Source organism: Phyllobates terribilis, unplaced genomic scaffold (genome assembly GCF_046119375.1).
Source record: "Phyllobates terribilis strain yellow unplaced genomic scaffold, ASM4611937v1 Scaffold_1__5_contigs__length_1240528914, whole genome shotgun sequence".
NCBI lineage: Eukaryota > Metazoa > Chordata > Amphibia > Anura > Dendrobatidae > Phyllobates > Phyllobates terribilis.
Genome location: NW_027362761.1, coordinates 560,874,884 through 560,890,547, shown reverse-complemented (window position 1 = coordinate 560,890,547; position 15,664 = coordinate 560,874,884). Strand labels below are relative to the sequence as shown.

At 45.0% G+C, this 15,664-nt stretch overlaps 1 protein-coding gene across 1 annotated transcript in view; it reads left to right on the top strand.

Moving 5' to 3' along the window:
* CTIF (cap binding complex dependent translation initiation factor) overlaps window positions 1-15,664 on the top strand; it is a 184,865-nt gene that overhangs the window by 25,305 nt on the left and 143,896 nt on the right. Inside the window, exons 3-5 of the mRNA XM_073680485.1 lie at window positions 4,604-4,795; window positions 8,023-8,103; window positions 11,249-11,322. Of these exons, the coding sequence (XP_073536586.1) occupies window positions 4,616-4,795; window positions 8,023-8,103; window positions 11,249-11,322 (335 nt within the window). The 5' untranslated portion in view covers window positions 4,604-4,615. The remainder of the gene's footprint in view (window positions 1-4,603; window positions 4,796-8,022; window positions 8,104-11,248; window positions 11,323-15,664) is intronic.

Sequence of the window (15,664 nt, the reverse complement as noted above, 5' to 3'; positions counted from 1 at the left end):
ACACAGTGAAGTTTCTGACTTGTTCCCTTTAAAGAGAACCTGTCCTGTCATATCTACTATGTAAACTGCCCCCATAGTGTTGTTAGTGATGCAGTGTGCATCACTAACATGCTTTTTTTCATTAAAATTGTTTGTAATATAATGAGTATATAACATTTTATATACTTATAATCATACCTGCTCGTACAGTCATAGGGGTGTGATCCTCGTATTCAGTCATGGGTGGGTGCCGCATTCAGTCAGGGCTGGCGCCGCTCATGCATTTGAATTTTGCTCCCGGCGAGCTGTGAAGTTATGTGGCGTTTGCGCAGTATGACATGGCCAGGCAATAAAGCTTCCAGCGTTGGGAGCCGCGCATACGCCGTGACGCGCGCCGAGGCTGTGTAGTTTCCAGCTTCACTGTGCATGCGCTATTATGAGCTGCTCTCTGCGTGTGCACAGAGAAGTTCCCAGCTTCTCTGTGTTCGGCTGCAGCCGCTCGTCACAGCGCATGCGCAGTGAGGCTGGGAACTACACAGCCTCACAGCGCATGTGCGACTCCCAGCTTACGAGCTTTACTGCCTGGCCGTGTGGCACCTGTGGGCAATCTAAGTGTCACATGTCTGTCAGTATATACACTTTACCTTTTCTGAAATCCCATCGAGGCTGAAACACCATAAAGCAAAAGGCACCACTAACCAGACAACACCATGAAGATCAAGGAGATCTCCAAACAAGTCAGGGACAAAGTTGTACAAGTCAGGGTTGGGTTATTTTAAAGAAAAAAAAAATCCCAATCTGATGATCCCCCGGAACATGGTACCACAACAAACCTGCTAATAGATGGCCACCCACCAAAACTCTCAGCCGAGCCAAGAAGGGCATTAATCAGAGAGGCTGCATACACAAAGACTAAAGGTAACCCTGAAGGAGCTGCGGAGTTCCTAAGCATAGACTGGAGTATCTGTCCATACGACCACAATAACCCGTACACTCCATAGAGGTGGCCTTATGGAAGAGTGGGCAGGAAAAAGCCTTTACTTACACACAAAAATTGTAAGGCTCGTTAGCCAAAAGATAGGTGGGACACTCTCCAAATGTATGGAGGAAGGGTCTGTGGTCAGATGAGACCAAAATTTAACTTTTTGGCCATGAAGGTAAACGTTATGTCTAGCGCCAAACCAACACAGCTCATCACCCCAAGAGCACCATCCCCACAGTGAAACATGATGGTGGCAGCAACATGCTGTAAGGATGTTTTTCGGCAGCAGGGACATGGAAAATGGTTTAACCTCTTTGCAACCCGTCTTAGTACGTCATAGGACTCCTCCCCCGGTTCAGTGAGGGCTGCGGCACTGTGCCCGCACTGAACCGAGCACATGTCAGCTGATTCTTACAGCTGACATGTGCCCGCAACAGCCGCGGGTGGAATCGCGATCCACCCGCATCTGTTAACATGTTAATTGCCGCTGTCAATCTCCGACAGCGGCATTTAACGCGTGCTTCCTTGAAGCGCGTCCTAAGCCCCGCCCATCGGCAACCCCGTCACGTGATCGCGGGTCACCGATGGGTGGGCATGACAACCCAGGGTCTGCAGCAGACGCCTGTGGTTGTCATGATCTGGTCGCTATGAGCGCCACCTAGTGGTCGGCGCTCATAGCACAGGACCAATTCTGCTATATGCAGGGGATCTGCTGATCCCCTGTATGTAGCAGAGGCGATCGGATAGTTGCTGCTATTGAAGCAAGCAACAAGTGAAAAAAAAAAAAAAAGTTTTTAAAAATATAAAAAAAATTAAAAAAATATTAAAGTTTAAATCACCCCCCTTTCGCCCCATTCAAAATAAAATATTTAAAAAAAAAAAACCCACATACACATATTTGGTATCACCGCGTTCAGAATCGCCTGATCTATCAATATAAAAAAAGAATTAATCCGAACGGTAAACGGCGTAACGAGAAAAGAATTCTAAACGCCAGAATTACGTTTTATGGTCGCCGCAAAATTGCAATAAAATGCAATAACGGGCGATCAAAACATCGGATCTACCCCAAAATAATATCAATAAAAACGTCAGCCCGGCGCGCAAAAAATAAGCCCTCGCCCAGCCCCAGATCCTGAAAAATGGAGACGCTACAGGTCTTAGAAAATGGTTCTATTTCTTTTATTTTAACAAATTTTGGATTTTTTTTTCACCACTTAAATATAAAAGAACCTATACATGTTTGGTGTCTACGAACTCGTAATGACCTGGAGAATAAGAATGGCAGGTCAGTTTTATCATTCCGTGAACGTGGTAAAAAAAAAATAAATAAAAAACAACTGTGGTATTGCACTTTTTTTGCAATTTCACCACACTTGGAATTTTTTTCCCATACATGATATGGTAAAACTAGTAATGCCGTTGAAAAGTACAACTCGTCCCGCAAAAAATAAGCCCTCACATGGCCATATTGACCAAAAAATAAAAACGCTATGGCTCTGGGAACAAGGGGAGCAAAAAACGAAAACGCAAAAACGTAAAAAGCTCTGGTCCTTAAGGGGTTAAGATGAACGGTGCGAAATACAGGGAAATTCAGTCTGTCAGTGATTTGAGGCTGGGATGGAGGTTCACCTTCCAACAAGACAGTGACCCAAAGCATACTGCTAAAGCGACACTCGAGTGGTTTAAGGGGAAACGTGTAAATGTTTTGGAGTGGCCTAGTCAAAGCCCAGACCTTAATCCAATGGAGAATCTGTGGTCAGACTTGGAGATTGCTCTTCACCAGAGGAAACCATCTAACCTGAAGGAGCTGGAGCAGTTTTGCCTTGAGGAATGGGTTAAAATCCCAGTGGCAAGATGTGGAAAGCTCATAGAGACTTATACAAAATGACTTTCAGCTGTAATTGCCACAAAAGGAGGCTCTACAAAGTACTGACTTAGGGGGGTGAATAGTTATGCACAGTGACGTTATCAGTTATTTTGTCCTATTTGTTGTTTACTTCACAATAAAAAGAAAACCAGATGTTCTCAGTTGTCGGCATGTTCTTTACATGAAATAATGCAAACCCGCAAAAAAACAGTCAAATTCCAGGTTGTGAGGTGGCAAAACACGAAAAATGCCAAGGGAGAGGGTGAATATCTACGCAAGCCACTGTATGTATTACTATGGTACGTGACTTCAGAGCAGCACTCACCTGCCAGGGCTCACCTGGCCTTATGACCATGCTGTAGCTGTGTATGTGCTTTACCTGTGTCATTCCCATAAGGGTTTTAAGAGCGGGAGAAGAAAGACAATGCTGCTTCTGCCTCCTCTTTACTACTTGTACAGGCTTTACTGTGTGTGACTCAGAGTTTCATGTCTTTGAGAGTATTCTCTTACTTAATTCTGCAGCCTTCAGGGCTGAATCTCCCTGTTCTCTTCAGTTGTTCATTGTCTTCATACAGCTTCATCTATATTGTGTGAATTATGGCACTTCAATAACCGGAAACAGATTAGTGAGCACAGCTCTGTAATGTATGTACACAGTGACTGCACCAGCAGAATAGTGAGTGCAGCTCTGGAGTATAATACAGGATGTAACTCAGGATCAGTACAGGATCAGTAATGTAATGTATGTACACAGTGACTGTAACAGCAGAATAGTGAGTGCAGCTCTGGAGTATAATACAGGATGTAACTCAGGATCAGCACAGGATAAGTAATGTAATGTATGTACACAGTGACTGCACCAGCAGAATAGTGAGTGCAGCTCTGGAGTATAATACAGGATGTAACTCAGGATCAGTAATGTATGTACACAGTACACAGGGGTTACCCTATAGATTGACTAAATTTAAAAATGATGCCATGGTGGTGCTAAAATAAAAATAACACATACTTATCTACTGGACCCCCTCTGTTCTTCATTGCTGCTGCTTTTCCTCACTGACGTCTTAACTTTTTCTTCCTGTGGTGGGAACATAAATGATCACTGCAGCCAATCAGTGGCCATTGATTGGCTGCAGTGGTTATGTTCCATCTGAGCTGGAAAAAAGGGCTCAGACTGTTCTGACGGAGATGGGACGTGGTCACTGATTGGCTGCAGTGATTACCTGGTGCCCCCCACCTGAGGAGGAAGCCTAGAGACCATTGTTGTTTGTGCGTTGCTGGTTTCCTCCCTCATGCTTTGCTATTCTCGCCCGCTCTGTATCCCACATGTTAGAGAATAATAGACTCTTTATTAGGTCTTTTTAATCCTCCACCTACTATTATGAGATTACCTTGAATAGATAACCTCTTGCCTTTGCAGCAGGTTGTAAACTGAGATTAGTCTGCCCTTCTGATCGGGTCATGTTAACCCTTTGTACTGACTGATAGAAAACTTTTTTTTCCTTCTCTATTAGGCTTTTATGCCACAAAAACTTGTGTCAGTAACATGGAGGTGGCCATCTCCTATCTGATCATTGTCCATTAAGTCCTATTCAGACCTGCAATCTAAGGAGTCCACCACTGAAACGACAAACCTGTCGAATATTTCGGTTGCGCGCGACTTCTCCTCCACTGACGTCAAATGGAAGATGCACGTCTTGCACGAAACTAAGCAATAAAACTGAAACAGATTGTTGGTACCTGACGTCCCTTTCTCTTATGTCTCCCATCAGCGAGCAGAAGTGATGGAGAACTCGTCCGTGGCCTCGGCCTCCTCCGAAGCCGGCAGCAGTCGATCCCAAGAGATTGAAGAATTGGAAAGATTCATCGACAGTTACGTTCTGGAGTACCAGGTTCAGGGGCTGCTGGCCGACAAGACCGAAGGCGATGGCGAGAGCGACAAAACCCCATCTAATATTTGCCAGGTGAGAGAATGACATCTGTCACACACGCACTATGGTCGGGGGAACTTCTTCAGGTTTCTCGTAGAATATTTTTTAATTTTTGACAGATTTATTAACGCTTTCTCATATTTAGACAGCGCAAACTTAAAGCTTGGTTCATAGAAGTGTTTTTGCAGAATTTTAGCTAAAAACACCTTGAAATGTCGCAAAGGTTGAAGTTAGGCAAAAAATTTTCGACAATTGGCGTTTTGATGAAACACTTTAAAGCTCAACCAAGTGCAGTGTAAAGACATGAGCCTACACATGGCAATATGTGTCACGAATCCAAACCTTCCCCCTATTCACATAGATCTACATTAAAGGACCCTTTCTGAATCCCTATGTTCCCCCTCCCCAGTAAAATAATAACACTTATACTTACCTCCAGTGCCGCGGTGCCATTCCTCCGGTGTTGGCGCTGGACTTCCCAGGGATCGTGTGACATTGTCACGCAAGCCCTGTGGCCCATCAGCGCTTGCTTCCCTCTCCTCGCTTATGGACCTGATTGACGTCCTAAGGAAGTGAGAGCTGCAGCAACTCTCTCACATCCTCTGAATGTCTTGGTTCATCTGTAGGAAAGAAGAGTGAAGTGGCAGGTGGTTGGCCTCAGGGATCGCGTGACATAATGTTATGTGAGTTCTGGGAGGGCCCGTGCCGACACTGCAGAAGCGAGTGTAAGTTTTAATGTTTTATTGGGGGGGAAACGCAGGGATTCAGAAGGACTTGTGGACAACCCCTATAAGGTGCATTCTACATACCTAAGCTATAAATAATTGGAAAATTGAAAAAAGCAAACTATAAAGCGAAAAGATAAGTACACATTGGCAGTGGCATAGCATGAAGGCGTTTGTCCTGGATTGTAAATTCTAGGTGCCTGCAAAATTTTGCCTTCCTTCCCGCTGTCTAATTTTCCATGACTCCACTGCACTAAGCCACGAATTCTTGGAGCACCGCCCGGGTGTTTTGAGTGCCCACCCAGCCCGGTGACCACTCTCTCGCTTTATTTCTACTGTTCGATACAAATGATATGAGAACTTTTATTCTGTCATTACAGTTACAATAATATCACATATAGTTTTTATTCCTGTTGTTTTACTACTTTTGCAGAACACATTACTTTTGTTACTTTTTTTTTTCTGCCATCATTGCTATCAGGGTTTTTTTTTTTTTTTTTTTTTTGCAGGACAGTTTTATTTATTTATTTTTTATTAATGACATACTGGAGACTTTTTTTTTGACCCTTTTCTTTTTCTTTTTTTTTTTTGGAAGATCGGGTGGGGGAGTGAAAACAAGCTGAACCAGAAATGCACATTTGGTAATGCATCAGGGGAAATCCATGACACAATCTGCATATTGTGCTGCAGGTCTGCAGTGAAATACGCCGGCGGCATTTTTGCGGCTTGTGAACGTACCCTTATGACGCTACTGTACTAGTATATGATGGTGTACTGCCACTACTGGGACATCTGATCTCAGCCCTGCACTGAGCGAATAGCCATGGGGATGGTTGGAGGAGTACCATCCGCTCCCCGTATACTGTGCCATATCACCCTCTCCACATATATTGTCCAGTGCCTCCCACCGTGCCACGGCCAGGTGCACTACTAGGGTTTGCAGCCCTACATTCCCTGCTGTCTTCTACCAATTATCATACAACACTGCAGAAAATGCTCAAATGCATGAAAAATAACACAAAAAAAAACTTTAAGTCCTTTTGAATTCAAAATCTACCCTAGCAGCTATGCAGACCCATGTATCTCGGTGGGTGCAGACCCATGTATCTCTCGGTGGGTGCAGACCCATGTATCTCTCGGTGGGTGCAGACCCATGTATCTCTCGGTGGGTGCAGACCCATGTATCTCTCGGTGGGTGCAGACCCATGTATCTCTCGGTGGGTGCAGACCCATGTATCTCTCGGTGGGTGCAGACCCATGTATCTCTCGGTGGGTGCAGACCCATGTATCTCTCGGTGGGTGCAGACCCATGTATCTCGGTGGGTGCAGACCCATGTATCTCGGTGGGTGCAGACCTACAGTTGTGCTCAAAAGTTTGGATGTTTTTGGTTGTCATTAAGATTTAAAAAGAGAAAACACAGTAGTTTGACAATAAATGGCTTCACCCGACCAATAACCATGAGTGGAGAAAAGGTTTTATTGTTATCATTCATATTCTCTGAAACAAGGCCAAGAATGGGAAAATTCTGCCGGGGTATGTAAACTTTTGAGCACAACTGTATGCATTTCTGTGGGTGCAGACCTAGGTATCTCTGTGGGTGCATACTACAGACGAGCCTTGTGTGGTCTGATTCAGTCGTCCTGTGTTACTGTAGGGTAAAGCTATGTTCACATGTCCAGTAATGATCCGTTAGAACGGGTCTAGCAGCAATATGTTGGCAAAAAAGTTGTGCCGACAGAACTTTAGTCCATTATTAAAAACTGAATCTCTGCTTGATCCGTTTTTTAACATTTAAGTCTATAGAAAACAGATGCATTAATTGGCCATCGCTTTTACTTTCATTTGTAAAGGATCCGTTTTCCACAGACTTAAATGTTAAAAAAAAATAAAAAATGGATCCAGCAGAGATCAGTTTTTTAAAAAGTTCTGTCTGCACAACTTTTTTTTGCCAACAGATTGCGGCTGGATCCGCTCTAACGGGTCATTACTGGACATGTGAACATAGCCCAAGACTACCTAGGGTCTGTCTTGTTGCTCATAAACACAAAGGCACATAGGTGTGTATAGGAACTGCATACAAAAAACGGTCGATTGTTTTAGTGAAAAGGTTTGACTCGCGCTGTTTCTTCAGAAACGCAACACTCCCCTTCCTCCTTGCCTGGAACAGTGCGCTCCTGAGGATTAACGGTTTGGATCAGCAGCATGGCTGAGCCGCTGGCCCGAAATATGTGCTCTCCCATGCGGCAAGCGGAGGTAGCATTACTTCGGCAACGTTGGAGGAGCAATCCTGCCGGCTACAGAATAACGAAGAGCTTGTGAAGGCGAGTGGCCACTGCTGATGGAATGCAGCGGTGGTCGGTAAGCTAGGCAACGAGCAGTAAACTATAGAAAAGTCCTCCATTTTTCTTTTTTTTTTTTTCCCATTTAAGAAGATGAGACTAAGTCGCTCCGTTCTTTACTGGTTACAGCCATGAGCGGATGAATGTATCTGCTCCGATATCGCTGATCGTGTGACCTGTATTCTTTTTGTGCAGTGGACTGTGGAATGTAACGAACAATTGGATGTAAGCCGGACGTCACCAAAAAAGAAATCTCCTTCCCACACCCACAACCAGGTAAATCATCAATTCAATAGTATTTTTTTTTATTATTTTTTTAACAAATTCGGAGCTTCCATTGTGGATTGTGCAGGTGACGGGCAGCTCACAGGACCGACCCCCTTCTATTGTCACTTGTTGGCCTGTGTCGTCCTATCTTGTGTTGCTCTAGCTTATGGATAGTTGAGGCGTGATTAGTGTTTCCTGAAGGTTCTGCCTGATACTGGTTATACAGGAGATATCAAAAGTCAAGGACTTGATCCCTTGATACATTTTACCTGTGCAGATACAATGTTGCAAAATTCATGTAGAGAAAGGAGCCCAAAAGGTTTATTACAGGTAATTGAGTAAAGTGTAAGAAATTAGTATTTTTTTTATTTAGCAATTTTATTGTTGGCCCTATGGGTAATTAAATTACAAATATGCGATCTTGCCACAACGTTCAGTATGTGCTCACTGCATGTTCATGTCTGGCTTGGGCAACATCTGCTTAAAGTTTGCATGTTCTTCCCTCCTCTGTAGGAGTTTCCTCCAGGTTCGTTCACGCTTACACTCCGAAAATATACAAATTTTTTAACTTCCTATATGGGGGGGGTGGATCTTTTTAGAATTCATGTGTTTGCTTAAAAGAAATCTGTCATTAAAATCAACACCCAAAACTGCATCTTTGGGCATGTAGGTCTTTGAAGCTGAATCCATCGACACCTTTTATATCTTCTATCTGTTGATGCGTTTCTGAGAAATTGTTTTTATTCATATGCAAATGAGCTGTTAAGTACTCTGGGTGTGGCATAGCACTTCTCAAGCCTCTGCCTTCCAAGGTGGTTTCCTTACCCAGCACCAGCCTCTTTAGCCTAATTGGCAGTTCACTGTCTGATTTCTTTGCCTGTCTCCTGATGTCACCCAGGAGAGGCTGGTGATAGAAGGAGAATTGGCCTCCGGAGGCACTTAAGTGCTCTGTTACGCCCAGAGCATTTTTCACCTCATTTGCATTTAAATTTAATTTCTCACTGATGTAGCAACAGATAAAAGATCTAAAGGTGTTGATATATCATGTCCATAGTTGCTGTTTTGGGGGTTGATCTTACTGACAGATTCCCTTTAAAAGGGTTCTCCAGCAACACTTGCATCTATATCGAAATGCTTGTTTGACTAACATCTATCAAACTTGACTCCACTCCACCCCTCCATGCACATGCACTTTCTGCTTGACCAAGGGTGCATGCTTTTTAACTGGCGAGTTGTCTCCTTCCTGTTTGAAAAAATGACCGGACTTGTGAAAATTAAACATGAGCTGTCCCCCCCCCCCCCCCCCCCTCCCAACGCCTGCCCCGAGGAAAAAGTCTGATGACCCCATACTTATTCTATAGTGGAACAATCCTACCAAAATTAGCTGGATTTCATTTGACGTTTACCTTGTGTGTATGGGCACCTTTAGAAGCAACCTCGTCATTAGAATTACTGCTGCTGACAACCCAGAGTGCAGCTTTACCAGCAGTAATTTGGGGTTAAGTTTGACCCCATAACTGTGCCAACTTCTGAGATTTTTGTAGATTTTTTTATTGAGTAAAGTGACATTGTCTTTTCTTGATAATTTATTAACATCGTATTACAGTAGTAGCAGGCCTGGCCATTGCCAACTTTCACATGAGCAGAGGTTTGATTCCATAACAGTACCAACATCTGAGTTTCTCATGTTTTATTAATGAAGAAATATCATATATTGTAATTTCTTGACATTGCAATTGTCATAACATATTTGTATATTGTCCTCCTTGGGCATTGCCTGTTGTTAAGTGATCAAAACTATGTTGGCAGCCATGAGCCACTGCCTCCAGTCATGTGGGGTGTGGTTTGATCCCATCACTGTTCCTACTTCTTGGATTTCTCATGTGGTATTTGTCAGGCCATTTTGATCTTGTCATTTCTCAATATTTCATTATTAATAGCATATTAGTATATTGGCAAACCTGGTGATTGCCAAAAGCTATAAGGGGGGAAGCTGGAACCCATAACTGTACCAGTTGCTGAGGTAATCCCATCACTAAAATGAGCAAAAAGACTGTCAATTTTGAATCTTCCTGCTGACGTATAATTGACAGCTGCTTGCCACGTATCTGTAGGGCGACTTTATTCACAACAGATATCTTACACCGGTCTTATTAGTTAGAATAGGACACAGGCAGGATTATTACCAGTGCCGGACACCTGGTTGAAACCGTGTCAGTAATGTGGAAGTGAGAGGTGCCCCTTTAAGACCAAGTATTAAACCTTGCCATGCAAAGTAGTGCATTATGAATGAAGTTCTTGATTACTGACACTCTACATCAGAAATAATCACCCATGCTAGTACCAGTGTCCTTGATGCACTGCACCTTTTATCTTTTCACTTGTTCAGGCTGTTCCATCTATCCTCCATGCTGTTTACTGCAGCTTTGCTTACTCATTTGTGTACACAGCCCTCTCTGTGATTTTTTTTTTTTTTGGTCCGATTATTATCTTTCATTGCATATTCTCCTGAACCATCGTCTTCTGTGGGAAAGAATTGACTTTTCTGTACTCTGTAAAGGGGAATGTGCTTTCTATGCACTGATGTAGCAGTGCTGTACGGATCAATGACACATTAAAGTCACTCTGTTAATTAATGTTGTAATTTAGAGCCCAAGCCGCCGCCGAGAGCAGCGTGAGCAGCCATTTATTACCGTCATGTAATAAACTTTCTATCCTCCGGGCATGTGACAAAGCCGTTCATCTAGTACAAGGTGTGTGAGCAGGAGCAGAGCGCCCTCTAGTGTCAGCATGTCATAATCACCAAAACTAGCGGTTTATAATGCTCCTTATCTGACCTTGTAATATACTTGTCTGTGGCCTCGTGCAATTTATATGTTCGGACGACGGTGCTGATACTTTTGCTCCATTTGTGTCATTTTGTATATAAATATATTAACATAATAAGAAAAAAATATATATATGTTTATTTTTATATTCATTTATAGAAATATAATAAAAAATAAAAATTATATATGAAATAGAAAAAATATATATATATTTTTTTTTCTATTTTATATATTAATTTATATATATATATATATATATATATATATATATATATATATATATAGACACCCAGACTAATAATACTTTTCTTTTATCCTTCATATAGAATGGTAACAAGGACGGCACTCTGGACATGCTGGGGACAGAAATTTGGGCAGCGAGCACGTTTGACTCCATAAGGTGAGCCCTATTATTTTGCGCTCCTCCGCTCACAAGTCTTTCTTTTGTCATATGCTTCATTTTACATTGGATACTCTGGGCCCTAAATAGAAAAGCGTGCTCCTTATTGCCTCCTAACCTCATAAAGTAATTCACTTCCAGGGTGGTCATTGGTAAAGGAGCTTATACCGAAACATACAACAGTCAGCCATAAGGGTTCGGCTACCTGCCTAATTTTCTGCTGTGCCGTCGCATGGAGGCCTGGACTCCACGTGTTCCCTGAAGGTGTCCAATGATATTTGGCACCAATGCATGTGTGACGATACAGCTTTATAATCTTAATAAGCCAGACGATTATATTAGTTAATCCAAGAGAAATACACTATTGTGTTCATGTTGACACATTCATCAAATGCTCAAACAATGAGATTTGAGCGCTGTCCTTTTCCCCCAACCTGTGACTGATGACCTTGCACAGATGTACTGTATTTTTTGGACTATAAGACGCACTTTTTTCCTCAAATTTTGGAGGAAAGTGGGGGGGGTGTCTTATAGTCCGAATACTATCTACCTATATAGGCTGGGGGAGCAGCAGCGGGGGATCAACGGGGCACAGAAGGCAGCAGCCGCCTGCTGCACCCTACACTGTACCCGCTACTAAAGAAAATGAATATTCCCTGCTCCCCACGCCGTACAGTGTGCCTTAATAGCCGGCACACTGTACGGCAGCGCGGCTCCTGCTTCCGCTCTGCTATTAAAGCTCATGAATATTCCCTACAACTCACTCCCATGGGTTGTAGTGAATATACATGGTCTTTAATAGCAGGCACACTGACCGCAGAGCGGCTATTGAACAGACTGAATGGTCACTGCTCCCCTCGCACAAAATCCCGGCGTGGGGAGCAGTGACTATTCCAGCACAGCATCTCACACTGTGTGAGGGCGAATGGCAGGGACGCCATGCGCGCCCTGTCATGCGCGGCTCGCACAGTGAGAGTGTCAGCAGCAGAGTGGAACAGTGCTGGAGGAGAGAGGAGGTGAGTATAATTGTTTATTTTTTGAGGGCAGCATGATGGGGGCTCAAGGGGTGCCATGCATACCAGGATAGGTGATCAAGGGGTGCCATGCATACTAGGGTGATCAAGGGGTGCCATGCATACCAGGATAGGAGCTCAAGGGGTGCCATGCATTCCGGAATGGGGGCTCAAGGGGTTCCATACATACCAGGATGGGGGCTCAAGGGGTGCCATGCATACCATGATGGGGTATCAAGGGGTGCCATGTGTACCATGATGGGGTATCAAGGGGTGCCATGCATACCATGATGGGGTATCAAGGGGTGCCATGCATACCAGGATGGGGGAATCAAGGGGTGCCAGGCATACCAGGATGGGGGAATCAAGGGGTGCCAGGCATACCAGGATGGGGGAATCAAGGGGTGCCAGGCATACCAGGATGGGGGAATCAAGGGGTGCCAGGCATACCAGGATGGGGGAATCAAGGGGTGCCGTACATACCAGGATGGGGTATCAAGGGGTGCCGTACATACCAGGATGGGGTATCAAGGGGTGCCGTACATACCAGAATGTGTGATCAAGGGGTGCCATGCATACCAGAATGTGTGATCAAGGGGTGCCACGCATGCCAGAATGTGTGATCAAGGGGTGCCACGCATGCCAGAATGTGTGATCAAGGGGTGCCACGCATGCCAGAATGTGTGATCAAGGGGTGCCACGCATGCCAGAATGTGTGATCAAGGGGTGCCACGCATGCCAGAATGTGTGATCAAGGGGTGCCACGCATGCCAGAATGTGTGATCAAGGGGTGCCACGCATGCCAGAATGTGTGATCAAGGGGTGCCACGCATGCCAGAATGTGTGATCAAGGGGTGCCACGCATGCCAGAATGTGTGATCAAGGGGTGCCACGCATGCCAGAATGTGTGATCAAGGGGTGCCACGCATGCCAGAATGTGTGATCAAGGGGTGCCACGCATGCCAGGATGTGTGATCAAGGGGTGCCACGCATGCCAGGATGTGTGATCAAGGGGTGCCACGCATGCCAGGATGGGGGATCAAGGGGTGCCACGCATGCCAGGATGGGGGATCAAGGGGTGCCACGCATGCCAGAATGGGGGGATCAAGGGGTGCCATGAATACCAGGATGGGGAATCAAGGGGTGCCATGCATTCCAGGATGGGGATGAGGGCCACGTATACCAGGAAGGAGGGGCCATATATACCAGGATGGAGGATATTAACAGAATTGGGGGACATTACCCCAATACCAGTGTCAACAGCAGACTCCCTCCCCTATAACAGGGCATCATGACCACATTTTTTGCTTAAATATTTTTTTTCCTATTTTCCTTCTCTAAAACCTAGGTGCGTCTTATGGTCCGGTGCGTCTTATAGTCCGAAAAATACGGTAAGTATAAATAGGGGATGTCTGTAGTGCTTCAAGCAGAATCAAGGAGCATCAGAATGACTTAACAAGGAGAATGAGAAACATCCTTCAGGACAGTAGATAGATTGTGGCGGCTCCATCCAAGGAGACACAGATTTGGATTCTACATGATTCTAGCCTAAGGGTACAATGCCCTGGCTGGAATGCTACTGATCTGCTCCATTGACCATCAGGGAGGCCATGGATACATTTGGGGCTACCAAGTTGGGACAATGAAGTCGCCTTGCCCCATGGATATGTTGTTTAGGGTTGCCAGGTGGGATGCTCCGGTCACCTGGAACCCATGGAGACATTCGGAGAAGCCAGATTGGGACCAGCCGGTCATCTGGCCCCATTGAAACTCTCGGAGAGGCCAGGGTGGGACCCTCGGGTCTCCTGGCCTTGCACCTTGATGGACTGCTAGCTTCCTAAGCTTGCCGCTTCCCTTCTCTCTGTGGAGGCCCGCAAGAAGCGGGGTGCCAATAGTTGAAGTAGTCGGTCCTGGAAGTCCAAAAGTCGCAGCTGTTCTATCCCAGGCGGGCGGAGAGGAAGGATGAGACTGTGTAATGTTGTACCATCTTGGTTATTTGCTGGGACTGTTCTGTGTGTTTATTGTCCGCTTTGTGGTTCAGTAAAGTATTGCCACGCTGTTTTACCCTCACTCTGTGCTGTCTGAGTAGCGTTACGTCCACGGAAGACCCCTGTGTCTTCACAGCATCCAATAACATTTGCTCGGTGCGACCTCCATGGATCAGGACTTGGTTTTTCCATTGCGTTTCACAGTCGCTCAATCAGACCGAAATCTGGGGAATTTGGAGACTATCTGATCTTTGTCATGTTCCTTCATTCCTGGACAGTATGTCAGGAGCTTTATCCTACTGCAAGAGGATAGGGAATCCCGCTGCCATGAAGGGAACTTGGTCTGTGCCCTACTTAGGCAGGTGGCACGCGTCACATCCAAGTGATGCCAGGATCCAAAGTTTCCCAGCAGAATACTACCCCATCACACTGCTTCACCCACCTTGTTTTCCTCCCGTAGTGCATCCTGGTGCCATCTCTTCCCCAGGTAAGTGACGCACGTGCACCTGACCGGTCAAAGGATGTGTAAAAAAAATAAAACCGTGATTCATCCTACCCGGCTGTTCAGTGGTCCAGTTCTGATTTTTCCCCAGCCCATTGTAGCTGCTTTTCGTTGCGGACAGGAGTCACATGGACATCCTGACCGGTCTGTGGCTACACAGCTCCATAAACAGCAAGCTTTGTGGTCTAAAGTTACGCTACCTCTTCTGTGGGATTGGACCTGACGGTGTCGTCCTTACCGACCCTGAGCATCAATGGGGATGTCCGTGGTTCATCACTTCTCCTTCCTTGGATTACTTCTGGTTGACACTAATCATTTAATACCAGCAACAGCCCACCAGTCCGGCCGTTTTGGAGAAACTTTGACAAAAGTTATTCATTGTGTAATGTAAAGTTTTCCAACTTTATTATATACTTGCTATCATTTCCTCATGTTTTCCAAGACCTCTGCTTGCTGTCATTCACTTCATTATTTACTCAGTCCATACGTACCGTGCCGAAAACACACAAGGGCATGACTCATCCCAATAGAGCAGTGGCCACAGGACTACAACTCCCAGCATACTTGGGGTTGTAGCTTTGCAACAGTCGAAGAGACAATTGTTGAAAATCCCTGCCGTATCGTTATCGGAGATGTGTCACATAATGGCGAAATTCTGAATTCTCCTGGTTTCTTCTGATCACTTTATATTGTGGGAGCTCCACTGTCTGACAGCGAGTTGTAGTCTGTTGCCGGGGGCAGCCAGCAGAATTGTATTGTCTGCCCTAGATTTGTTTAGAGGGTGCAACCCAAAATAGAACAAAAGCCGTAATAAAACAACTTCCTCAACTTTTTAGCAA